Here is a 13,398-nt window from a genome sequence, read left to right as displayed (position 1 = left end):
CAGTACCAAGAAACTATAGTATTGTAGCTATTACCAGCATCATTTTTGTTCAAAAAACACAGAGAACAAGCACTGAGTAAGTGTGCATGCTGAATTACATTTCTGATAACTCCAGAATATGGATGAAGCACCTTCATAAAGAGGAACATAATCATTAGTACATTGATACTGATTACTCCCCTGATACCTGACAACAAACATTCTTGAACTTGATCAGAAAAATCTCCTTTGACTGGCATTCATCTAGCCACAGATCTTTAACTCGCAGGCCAGCAGGTGCCAAGAAAGCTAATGAGGCTTCAGTTTGCCAGTCTCCCTCAGCAGTTCTTCAGTCTCTGTCTTGGATGTAAACATTCTGCTCCCCCAAAATCTATTGTTTCTCTTCTAGTGTTCTCACAAAAGCATGCTGATAAATTAGATCACAATGAGAGACAGACGCATGGAAATAATATCAAATTCCAGTTCCAGATAGGATATACTAACAACTGCCATGTCCAATAAAACTCTTAATTACTTCCTTCAATCAGTAAGCAGACAGGTGCATAACAGCTACTTGAAATTATTCTAAGACAGTGTTTTCTTTCCTAACAAAATACACCCTTATCTACCAGAAGGACAATCATCGCGTAAAGAGGAAAGACTGGAAGGTGTATGACTTCTTGTTGGGATGCTGCTACTTTCACATAAAATTGAGACACCAGGAAGCTGACAAACTACTAGATAAGACAGCAAACGAAGAGCAGAATCCTTGAGATTAACAAATCAGTGTCATCACATCATCATCTAGCCAGATTATATCGTACACAATCCATGCTTAAATAGGAATTTTACACTATGTTTTAACTATAAGGTTGAAAAAGCATCAGCAGGCAAAAGGAATATAATCTCTAATTAAAAAAGAGCAATTTCACTGCAACCTACCACATATTTAAATCTTTAATTAATTTACTAGATGAATCTTAATATCATCCTTTTTGTGTAAATTACCATAACACTTTCTGAAATATGCTCTGTCTAGCCCTCAAGGTATCCAAACATATCCATATATGATACAGATCATGGGCCTAAGCTGTTTCTAATTTTCAGAAAGATGCTTAACAGCTAATTGAAGTATCATGCCTGGCAAAACTGCGGCTCAGATAAGAAGAGAAAGTATGGCTTTCCCAAACTAGTGAGATGGAAGACACAAATCAATGACTTCAGGCTTGGAACAAAGAAGGAGATGTATTGATGAGGGACCAGTTAAAATTACAGCACCCAGCTCAACAGTGCCTAAATTGGTGCTAACTGAAAGCATAATATTCCTTAGTTACAAGAAGAAGAATCAATTAACAGGCATGCTGTCTCTCTCTGAAGTCAAAAAAGTATATCTGTAGCTGTAAGAAATAGCTACTGTTGACTAGAGGTTATAATTGAGGGAAAAAAAAAGATCAGGAAGCCCAACAAGACTCTTATATCACTTAAAGTATGAAATAACAGCTCCAAGCAAAATGCAGCTACAAAGTGCAGGTACACACTGAAGCGTACAGCAATGCTGGAATCAGACTTGTAGCCACAGACACAGTATCAGCTCCATTCTGCACCACACAGCGTATCAAAGTGTTTAAGGCAGAGTGAGGCCCAATCTCTAGTTCTGCTAACTGAAGAGATTCTGGAGAACAGTACCTGAAAAGCCTGTGCATTACAGAACTAAAATGCTAAGGCAATATGAAAAAGGAATGTATTTGTTTTCCATTTTGATGGATAGTTTTGATGCACAGTTCAATAAGCTTCACAAGCCATGTTTGATGGAATAAAGTAGCTTTATTCATCAACTTTGGCTGGCTGTATATGTGATTGCTGGGTAAAGCAGATTTACTTTTTCTATTTACTTCAGAGAAGCAAATCCCTATCTTGGGTAAATTTCTTAGCATTTGTAGCCTGTCTACACCAGATGGTGGCTCTCTAAAGTTAATCACTCAAGTAAGCTCCCAAAAAGACCATCTGAGAAGTTCTGAGTATTGTTTTAATGTTTTTGATCACTGTGGTATCTAGTTACAGAGCACTAAATTTCATGGCTGCAGAATTATTTACTTATTTATTTTGTACAGAACTCTGTTCTATATATCACTGTAATTTATCATCATTATTTATGGATATGCTTCTTAATTTCTACTTCACTCTATGACTTGAAGTGCCTGAAGGTACCATACAGTATCCAATAACATGCATATCTGCAATCTATAGTGAAGATCTGGACAAGTGTGTTCAAAATGATTGCCTAACATTACACTTATTTATGCAATTTAGTTAAAAAATGCAATTTTGTGGTCACTATTCAGCATTAAAATAAATTTTTTTAAAAATTACTTAAAGTACCTAAATGCCAAATCAGAAGCTGAGTCTTATACATCCCCAGGAAGGCCACTCACCCTGCTTTCAGTTGCTTTGTGCCACTTAAAAGTAAGCAGAAAACTGCTCTAAGAAAATTTCTCAAGAATTGTTCAGCTGGGGAAATAGAGAACAGACCTTTTGCTGCTTTCTAATACACAAAGGTTATTTTCATTATGTCTAAGACCGGAACTATGTTTTTCCACCTCTTTCTACGTTTGTGAAAATATGGCACTTACTTTTTAGATCTTGCACACTATTCACTACCTGCAAACCTGAACACTACTTAGATACGGTTAGACGCATATATACAGATATGAGACATACAGATGACATACGCATCAAAATCAGCTTTTATATGATTATTTTAAATCAATAGAGTAAAACTGATTTACCAAAACTACAGGGAGAGAGATGTTCATTCTTTCCATATGAAACTAAGCAAAAGTCTGGAAATCAAGACATATGTAACAACTCTTGGTAAGCTTTTGATGATACCCTGTGCTGGTTTCGGCTGGGATAGAGTTAATTTTCCTCTAGTAGCTGGTATAGTGCTGTGTTTTGGATTTAGGATGAGAATAACACACTGATGTTTTAGTTGTTGCTAAGTAGTACTTACACTAAATCAAGGACTTTTCAGCTTCCCATGCTCTACCAGGTGCACAAGAAGCTAGGAGGAGGCACAGGTGGGACAGCTGACCCCAACTGGCCAAAGGGCTATTCCATACCATACAATGTCATGCTCAGTATATAAAGCTGGGGAAAGAAGGGGGGGAAGTTTGGAGTGATGGCTTTTGTCTTCCCAAGTAACTGTTACACGTGATGGAGCCCTGCTTTCCTGGAGATGGCTGAACACCTGCCTGCCCATGGGAAGGAGTGAATGAATTCCTTGCTTTGCTTTGCTTGCACGCACAGCTTTTGTTTTACCTATTAAACTGTCTTTTATCTCAACCCACCAGTTTTGTCACTTTTACTCTTCTGATTCTCTCCCCATCCCACCAGGGGAGAGTGAGCAAGCAGCTGTGTGGGGCTTACTTGCTGGCTGGGGTTAAACCACAACATGCTCAGAAGTCTGTAGCCTTTTTCTTGAATGAGAACTATAGTATCTTAAGACACTGACTCCCAAATGTCCAATGTCTATCAAAAAACAGACAACAAGGAAAAAGCAGCTTTAAAGCACTTTAGGGCACTATGACTTACACCTAAGATTCGTATTCAAAGGATTCTTATGTCACTTTTAGCTATGTTTACACAATTAAAACCTTGTTCTTAAACACAACTGCTGTGAGTTCTAATACGGAATATTTGATCTGTGAATATACTTGTTTTAAATGATGTCTTATTGCTCAGAGCTTTTTGCAAAGACAGATCCAATGTTTTTAGAAGAATTTGAGTGAAAACAGGCAAAAAGTACATGACCTGCCTGTGGATTCAGAGGCCTCACTGTTTACATTTCCTATGCAGAAATAAATGATTTCATCTTGGTTGTTTTTGCAAATGCCTATATACAGTCTCATAAAGACAGAAAAAGATCATAAGAATAATTTATTAAATAGTACACTCACCTTCATCACTAGTTGCTTGCTGTTTAACCAAAGTCATTGGAGATCTAGCTGGAGGTTTATTTAGTGGATGACGCCAACTCTTAGATATTTTCTTTCTTTCAACTTCCGCTGACTGAAAAGGAAAAAACACAACTAATCTAGTATGTAATTCTGCCAAGTTAATTTTGATGAACAAAAACATTCTTCTGTAAACAAGCACAGATGTCACTTCTGTAAAAACTGTCAAGGTACTTGAAGCACCTTTAGTGTACCAATAAAACATTTGTCTCTAATTCAGAATATATACTTTAATTAAAAAAGAGCAATCCTTGTCAAACACAAATGGTTTGAGATATAAGTTACTGCAGCCCTTCCCAAATTCCAGAGCATAAATCCTGGTTTAATCAGGTCTGAGAGGAAGAACAGCCCAAACAATTTTCCAGAACCAGAAGTACAATACAGCCACTAACCATGGCTGGGAAATTCAGGCAGAAACCCACTGACTTGATTTGTGAAAGAGTGCAAAATTACTGAGGAAGTAAAAAAATGATCTGGAGTTGAGATAAGAAATTAAGAGTCCTGATATGCAATTAACATGTTGATTTGGGATATAAGGAAATTCTTTCCTCCCTCAAGCACCCTTATGTACGTTCAGCTTGAATTTATCCAAGCTTCAAGAACTAAAGCCAACGCTACAAACTGTAGAAGTGCAGCTTTCACAACTCCAGATTTGAGTGCCGTTGGGGGAATCACAAATTCAACCAGTTGCTGATGGTATCTGGAGGTTCAGGAACAGAGGAAGGGCAAGAACACTGCCAGAGGGGTGGGAAGGACAGAGTCTCACAGGATTCGTATGGACCACAGCATTCTGCTCCTCAACGCCCTGGATCTAACCTAGCAGGTTACACACATGCCCGTTGACTGATTTGAGGGTTGAAAATTACTACTATAAAATGGGAAGTAAATTACAAAACAACATCATATTTACTGTGATAAGCAGAGGGAGGAAGATGTGGTTAAACCACAGGACATGTTTATGATATAGAAAAAGTTACCAAGTAAAAAGGGAAAGAAGATCAGACTTTTTCATTGCATCAGTACAACATGCTTCTTCACTTATAATAAAAGAGAAAGAAAGAGTATGCAGTTATGATGGAAAATATCTGAAACCTCATATATAAATGGCTGAAAGGCACAGAAAGAGACAAATATAATCTCTAATACATTATTATTAAAACACTGAGATGTTTATAGTGCTCCTTATTATTACAGTGGAATGGCTGGAGCCAAGATTATTAAAACTCACAACATTGCAAAAAAATCATTAGTGCGCAGTTCATGTCTGTGAAAGGGCCAGCATGATTTTGCTTTGGCTTCTAAAATATGTTTCCCACTAAGTCTGGCAATCTGGCAGTGGATTTCCTGCTCTCTCTCTGCCAAACCAGGATTGAACTCACAACTCAGAAAGCTACTGTGACTACCACCACAGCTTAATTTTTCATTATGCTTCCCAAAGTCAAAGCTTCCCACCCTTCATAGCAGAATAGCAAGAGTAAAAAAAGACTGTAAGTTTGTAGGTGCCCCAATGAGAAAACATTATTAAACCTTCTATTTAAAAATGTAAAAATACATTCCTTTTATTAGAGGGATCTTTTCCTTCAAGTGTTTCCTTCACATGTTTTAGGCCATTCCCAAAATCCAAGAATAGCAAGTTTCAGACCCTGAAATCATACTGTTGTATTATCCTATTATAGCAATGTCTTGAAGATTCACTTTCTCCAACTTCAGTACTATGGATACAGTTTCAACTAAAGCAAGAAAGTCCATAAGATTTCATAAACTATGTGAGATAATATAATAGAATGAAAGCAAAGTTTGTTTCCCCCTAACTCAATGTAGAGATGCTCCTCAGCTTTGCTTCATCCACTTCTTCATTTGAGAAGGGCATCAGTCCAAAAATAAATTACCATGTTCTTCCACACTGATATATTCTGTCCTTGGACAGTAAGGCTCTCAGAATCAACCCATTCTGCTGACATTTTCCCAGCATACTGTTAACTCTCCTTAAGACTCAGTCAAAACAGACATTTTTTTTGAAACACAAATGCATGATACCAAATACAGCACTCATCTCTAATAATTTCAATTTCATGTCAATAGCAATAATTAAAGCTGATAGCCTTGCTCATACTGGCAGGCACCGAACATGGGAATAGCTTGAGAATAGTTGCTGACAGTTCGGATTCACAGATATAAAGTGAAATTACCAGATATCTGACATCAGAGGGAAAATATGTCAACAAGCAAGCTCCAGAAACATTCTGCTTTTGGATCCAAATTCCCCCTCTTGCCTGAACACTTCAAAACGTTCAAATTAGCATCTGATTAAAATAATGCATATTCTTAAATGCTTTAATATGGATATCAGGTCTCATTAGAAACATGTTCATCCAATTTCATTAAATCAGGAATATATTACTATAATGATGTAATTTGGTTCACATACACTGGATGTTTCCATGCCATCTTCTTCATCCTTTTTTACCATGGGAACTTCTCCATGTTCCAAGCTACTTCCACAGCTTTCTAGGTCACTGACATCATCCTCTATCGAGACATTTTCCTCTTTATCTGGGTCTTCTGCTTCAGAAGCACATCCCTCTGACTTATGGTATGGTATGGATGAAAAAGACTTATTCTGAGATTTCAAACTCTCTTCTTTTCTACTGCTATCAGAAGAGGGCATGTGGCCCACAGAATCTTCCAATGTAAAGAGAGGGTGACTGGAATCCATCCTGTCCTCATCTTCCGTTTTTGTTTTCTCTAGTACAGGAACAGGACTTGAAAATGAGTCTGAATGGATGCTTCCTATAGATCAAGAATATGATTCGTTAATAAATCTCACTTTATATTACTGTATTTCTTTTCACAACAATCTGAGTTAAACAAATTCAAAGCATGGTTCCTTATTTAGAAATCATACAGAAAAGCATTTGGTACAAGGACATACACAAGTGTGGAGTATAGCTTTGATCAAAGAATAAATTAAATGTAAATGGTTTTAGTTTGGCATATGAAATATATTTTTAATCATTTAATCAGTATTTTGTATTTAAATTACAACAGGTCTTCATGTCATTCAAAATAATCAATATTCATGTAGCTTGTTTACTCTGACAGCCCACAAGCACTTTGACTAGTTGGAAAAAAAAAACTAAAAGGTTGGTATATTGAACTTTATACTCTGCATTTATACCTATTATGCCTGTTTTAAAAAATCAAAATAAACAAGGACTAATGGTTTATAATTAGGAAGATATATTTCAAATAAATATCAAGAATATTTTGAAAACAGCAGCACCGGTCTAAAAATGAGGAGCAATTAGCATAATTTTATATTTCAATAATTAGCATAACTTTATATTTCAGTGATGCTGAAGGGTGAAACTGTGTGGATTTTACTTTATTAAAATTCTTCACCTGCTGATGCTTGCATGGGATAGACAGAACAATGGGTTAGAGTAGTCACCCAAAAAACATGTTCCTCAAGAACTCTATGGCACACATGACAATGAATTTTGATTCAGCAGCACATCCAAGGCATTAACGAAAACAGTCTCTGTAAAGTCCCTTCCCATTCTTTCTTTACAATGGTTATTTGAACTTGTTTTTCTAAAAAATTTCCTTTTCAGGTCAAACGAATATAACATTTAGTCATACAAAGCCCATCCAATGCCAAAACGTTATGGCGGGTACAAAGAGTCCTGCCTCGAATGAGTGTAATGGACATACTAGCCAGAGATAATGCAGAACAAATGACCATCTCCAACGTGAGTACCGGATCTTCCACCATCATGTCTAAGAAGGTCCTTTTCCCTACTAAGGTCCAGGCACCACCCTTCAATAGCACAAAGGAAAGAGGATAGCGCTCCACTCTTCTCTGCTTTTCCTTCCCTTGTCAATGAACATAGAATGGCTGCTAATTAAATACTAGTTTGTCAGTGGTTATGAACACTCCAAACCTCTATTAAAAGTTGGGGGAAGCTGTAAAGGAATAGCACCTTCAAAAAAAATGATCATTAGAACAGACCTGGAAAGGCTTCGATAGAGCACCAACTAATTTGTATGCAGGAATTTCTAAGCCTCCACATTGGAATACTCACTTTGTTATATTTATGTGGTTCAATCCTGGTGTTTACCACCTCCAAATAACCATTAACATAACCATTAATATTCACAATCAGGGAAATACTCTCTATATGCAATTGGCAAGTAAATTTTCAGTATCAATATAAAACCAAATGGGAGTGCTCACAAACTTAAAGTTAAAATTGCAGTTTGCCTTTCTGAACAGGAATGTGAAACTACACCTGAACTACAATGAAATGTGGAACAGAAGAAATAAAGTCCAGAATAGACCAAGTATATTAGTATAAAATAGTTGTGGGGAAAAAAAGAACCATCTTTGGCTTGACAAGGCCTTTATAACTTGCACTGTCAGACAGCTCAACAGGAAGTGACAAGAAATCTGCAGTCTCAAAATAGAGCATTTTTGTGCACAAGTATAGACCACTTCTAATATGCAGCATTCTTCATGTAAATACATGTAGCATACTACAAGCACGTATGTTCTGTACTGTTTGCATAAGTGTTAGGACATTCTGTATCATTTCCGTATCAAAAAGATTTTGCTGTAAAATGTAACAGTCTATTGAAGAAATATAATTTACAAAACCTCGTCCTTTTTGCCCCTTTTAAAAACACTTCATTAAAACAGTTTAGGTGATATTACTCTGAGCTCAGAATATTAATTTTGGCATTTTCTCATTCTTACTGAATATCAATCTTCTCTGCATAACTTTATAAGTATTTTAGTATGCTACTTAGGATAATACTGTGCTTTAACATCCACTGATTTGTGACATTAGAGTATCAACAGCCTACAACTTACATGTGAAACATAATCAGTCCTTATCTCACCTGCAACCTTGACATTATCCAATAAATGTTGATCCAGCTGCATTCCACTACTGTTTTCTTCTTCCCCAGAAGGCACTCCTGTGTTTACCAGTTTCACTTTTTTTCCAGGTTCTTCACTGACCTTGAAGCCATCAGTAGCTGCTTCAGTCTCTATGATTTCTGCACCAGCTACCACAGCAGATACTCTCTTGTCCTCTGGAGTTTTAAGCTTTTTAGATCGAGATCTGGTGTGCTGGAAGCTGTTATAAGAGATATTGCTGTCAGAGTAGAATGTCTGTCTTGGATAAGATAAAACATCTACCAATATATATGTCCCTTTCACCTGCTTAAAGTGGTAAAAAACTGACAATTTTTCATCTTTTTGTGTTGAGATAGTGTTTACAATTTATTAAGTGATAGATTAAAAATTGATTGATTTAACTTTCTAATCTTTTATCACCATTCTACAGCAAAGTTATTAAACTGTAAAAGTAAAATAACCTTAAGTAACTATTACTTAACCAGCATCCAAACTAGCTTTTTAATGAATAATTCTTTTGAACCTGAAAGGGAATAACTCTTATAAAAGTAATGAAGACAAAACATTCTCAGTTGCACTATAATCAGGTGGTATTTCCAAACTCAATGCTAATAAAACACTAGTCTGAATACCCTTGTAAAATCAGATATGTTTAGATATCTTAGAAGTTCTTATATGCATTTCAACACAAACAAAAAGCATCTGAAAGAAGGAAAAATTCCGATCACCAAATATTTTGAATGGTTACAATATGAAGCAATACATTTCATAATGCTGTGTAAAAAACAAGGTTGAAATTAAAGCTTCAGCATAAGTTTTTGCAACCTCAGAAGTAAAAGGGAAAGGTTAAAGCAGGAAAAATGGCACCCTCTGTCAGAAACTGGTTTGTAATTTATGTGCTCGGGATAAAAGTAACAGGAGATTAGTCCAGGTTCAAATTCAACTATGTGACACGGGAGGAGATTTTTATGTGCTTCATCACACATCAGGTTTCAAAACTCATAACACACTAGTGATAAGAGCCCAACTATGGGAGGTAAACCAGGAGTTTTACAAAGGTCTTGCATGTTAGAAAAACATTTTGCTACCCCTTACATTTTATCCTATGTCCACCAATGTATATCTTTCAACACCCTCTCTATATAATAGTAAATTCCAGAAAATTTGCCGAAGTATAACACACCCATCAGTTTGCATTGTAATATAACAGCAAGTATTATTACTGTTTACATGCAGTCATTAGATGTTCTATTGTAGCAAAGTATTTCAGCCATAAATGTCAGAGTTATGCTCTCCCTGTCACTATATTCATGAAGATTTCCATAGATGGTATTTCTATTTTCACTCTGCTGGAACTTGTATTATTCCCATAATCAAAATGACGACAATTTCAATTGACACATTACACTAGAAATGAAGCTGAATAAACATTTTATCCTCCCTTCGCAGTACACATTGTTACCATGCCTGAACAAAAGCCAAGTCAAGAATTAAACAGCATTGGAATTGTGTTTATTAGCTTAGCTAAGTGCATGAAATCAGCCCACATGTTCCTATGTTAAAAATTTCAACACAATTATTATAAAGGCTTTCCTTTTAGTTAAAACTGGCTACCCATAAGGGTACTACCTAATGAATCACAGCTGGTCCAAGCGTGAACTTGCAGTTACACTGTACAATACATACAGTGAAACTTACTACAGGGCAAAATGGCATTCAACTAGCTAAACAACAGAGTTACACTCTCTGTGTGTCCGGGTTAATATTATACATATACAAAAAAATTGGCTGTCCAGCTGCTTCACTGGTTGTCTTCAAGAACTGATTCTAACCCACAAATGATTCTTACCCAGAACAAGCCAAATGTTGTATTTCTCAACTATAATGTTCCACTACAGTGGCATTTGGTCCTCTTCTTTACAGGTTGACTTTCCTATCATTTTGCTCAAGAAATACATTAACTTACAAAGAAAAAAGTTTAAAAAGTAACTATATTGTAAAATTATTTGAAGGAGGAAAAAGGTCTTAAAAATTTCAGTATTATCTTTAACCCAGTAAACTGCACTCCACAGTTAAGTAGACACTAATAAAACTGCCCACCCTAGGCTAGAAATTAAGTAGATCTTTATTAGATAATGAAGAAGAACATCCATAAAGATCCTGTTAAGTAAGACAGGAAAGCATTAGTGTACAAAAAATGTTTGTGCAATGCAAACAAAAAACACAATGCACACCAAGAAAATAGATCCAGCTATGAAACTGCTTTAATAGGTCCAAAGCTTTGATAGCTTCAGTGACAAGCTGAGAAACGTTTTTCTCCTAATTTTCTTAGTGATGTCAGCACCAACAACTGAGATTTAGGCCTTTGTTATGCCAAATTATGATCTGTGATTGACCTGTGGTAGACACAGAGAGGTTTTGGCTGCAGCACTGTGAGAGCGTGCCAAATAGGCAGTGATGTCTCCTTGGAGTTAGATGGCAGTGAGGGCTAAGACTATTGCTAGAGACTTCACACAGCTGTTGGGATTCTGCCACAGCTCTATGATAAGTTTTTCCGATTTAACCTTTACCTCAACTCTTAGGAGACTTCTCCCTTGCAAAAGGCAGATGTCTCTAGAAACAATGGCAACTATCCACACCTTGAAAATTTTAATGGAATAATCTCTACTAAAGAAAGATTCTAAATACCACACTGGAATGCATTTTGATGCTCTCCATACTCATTAACTTCAGCTATGCACATAACTTGTAAGTTGAATTAATTTTTCATAGTCACGCTGAAAAAAAGACTTGCTTGTCCCCAAGTTCATCTTAATACAGAAAACAGAAAAACAACCTTTGTCTCAAGTAAATGAATTAAAATAAAACATCAGAGAAAGTGGCAAAAAAGAAACAAAAAGGAAATAGACATCGTACTGAACACAATTAAATGGAGGATAAAGAAACATAAATACCACTTGGGAAAGTACTTTATTTTCTTTCTTCTCTGTAGCCAGGTCTTTACTTCAGGTGTTGATTCAGGAGTTGGTTTTGTATGATCAATGGTGTATAAATCCTTGCCTTGTTTCCACAGCTGGTATCTGTCTGGTTGAAACTTCCTCACAAAGATGTCCATGGATATTGTCACCATGTCTCTCCTACAAGTGCACTGCAAGAGAAGACAGGAATTTGTAAGTGACAAGTAATGGAATATGCCGCAGTTCGCAGTAAAGAAAGTCCAAAATAAAAATCCCACATGTGAAAACCAACTCCACTTTAATCAAAATTTTCCTTTTTCCTTCTTCCTCACTTCTTCGGGGGGCAGGGGAGGGGGAGGGACGGTAAGGATCGTTCAAGAGAAGATACCTGAACAAATATGACACACTAGGATTCCACAAAAGTACTTATGGACACTCCATCATCTGATTAACTCCTACAGGTTAAGACCAAAAATAAACTATAGCATTTCTTTTTGCCCTATTAGCTGTTCTTGGTAGTTTTAAGCATGATACCATATTGAATCCAGAGACTGCACATATCTTTAGTGGCATCACAGTTTTCTTTTTAAAAATAACTCATGTAGTATCCACCTGACCCAAAGGTCTTTACAAGACATATAGAGTCCTAGCTATTAACTCTTCAAAACAAAATGCATGTGAGAACCATAACAAGTTACAGTTTTGCCCAGGTTTTTCTACAAAGAGGAAGAAACAAGCAAGAGAGGGGAATATTATGTTTAAGGTCTAGAAGAGTGTGTTATGTATTCGGACCTTCTGCAGACCCTAAAATCTCCTGCAGTACTTTCCTCATAAACTTGGCTCTAGTCCCTGATTTTAATACCCCAAAGAATTTTTGCATTATTTTTCTTTACAAATTATGCGTATGAGTGGAATATTTTAGACTTATTTGAATAAACTCTTAATGATGATCATGAAAATGCAGAGGAGTCTTCACTGTAGATGCTGAGACAATTTTCAGACTAAAGTTACTGTACCTAATGCTCCAAAATACTTAATATTAGGAGACTGCAATAAGTAAATCAGTATGCCTACAGCACATAAACTATTGTGGTGGGTTAACCTTGTCTGGCTGCCAGGGGCCCACCAACCTGCTCTCTCATTCCCCCTCCTCAGCAGGACACGGGGAGAAAATAAGATGAAAAATCACATGGGTTGAGATAAGGACAGGGAGATCACTGACCAATTACCATAACAGACTCAATTTGAGGAAATTAAATTAATTTATTGCCAATTAATAACAGATTACGATAGCGAGAAATAAGAACAAAACTAAAACCAGCTTCCCCCACCCCCCTTTTTCCCAGGCTCAACTTCAGCCCTGACTCTGGTGTCTGCAGGCCTGTTTCTCTCTCTCACATTTTCCTTACTCCTCTCTGTCACAGCTGCTGCACAGTGTTTTTTACCCTTTCTTAAATACGATATCACAGAGGCGCCACCCGAGTCGCTGACAGACTCAGCTTTGGGCAGTGTCAGGTTCATTTTGGAG

At 36.6% G+C, this 13,398-nt stretch overlaps 1 protein-coding gene across 7 annotated transcripts in view; it reads right to left on the bottom strand.

Moving 5' to 3' along the window:
• Nucleotides 1-13,398, bottom strand: part of KDM4C (lysine demethylase 4C) — a 275,362-nt gene that overhangs the window by 120,595 nt on the left and 141,369 nt on the right. For 5 of the 7 annotated variants that reach the window (XR_012042211.1, XR_012042210.1, XM_072859870.1 and 2 more), the window contains exons 9-12: nt 11,868-12,061; nt 8,895-9,133; nt 6,421-6,782; nt 3,936-4,047 (exon numbers count right to left, since the gene is read on the bottom strand). Coding sequence is in view for 5 of the 7 variants with exons in the window: in XM_072859870.1 (XP_072715971.1) it covers nt 3,936-4,047; nt 6,421-6,782; nt 8,895-9,133; nt 11,868-12,061 (907 nt within the window). In the remaining 2 variants the exon portion in view is untranslated. The remainder of the gene's footprint in view (nt 1-3,935; nt 4,048-6,420; nt 6,783-8,894; nt 9,134-11,867; nt 12,062-13,398) is intronic. The other 2 variants (XM_072859871.1, XM_072859872.1) reach the window with 2 other exon arrangements.

This window comes from Ciconia boyciana, chromosome 4, assembly GCF_034638445.1.
Source record: "Ciconia boyciana chromosome 4, ASM3463844v1, whole genome shotgun sequence".
Lineage (NCBI taxonomy): Eukaryota > Metazoa > Chordata > Aves > Ciconiiformes > Ciconiidae > Ciconia > Ciconia boyciana.
Note: the sequence above shows the minus strand (reverse complement) of the source record. Positions and strands in the feature narration are given on the sequence as shown.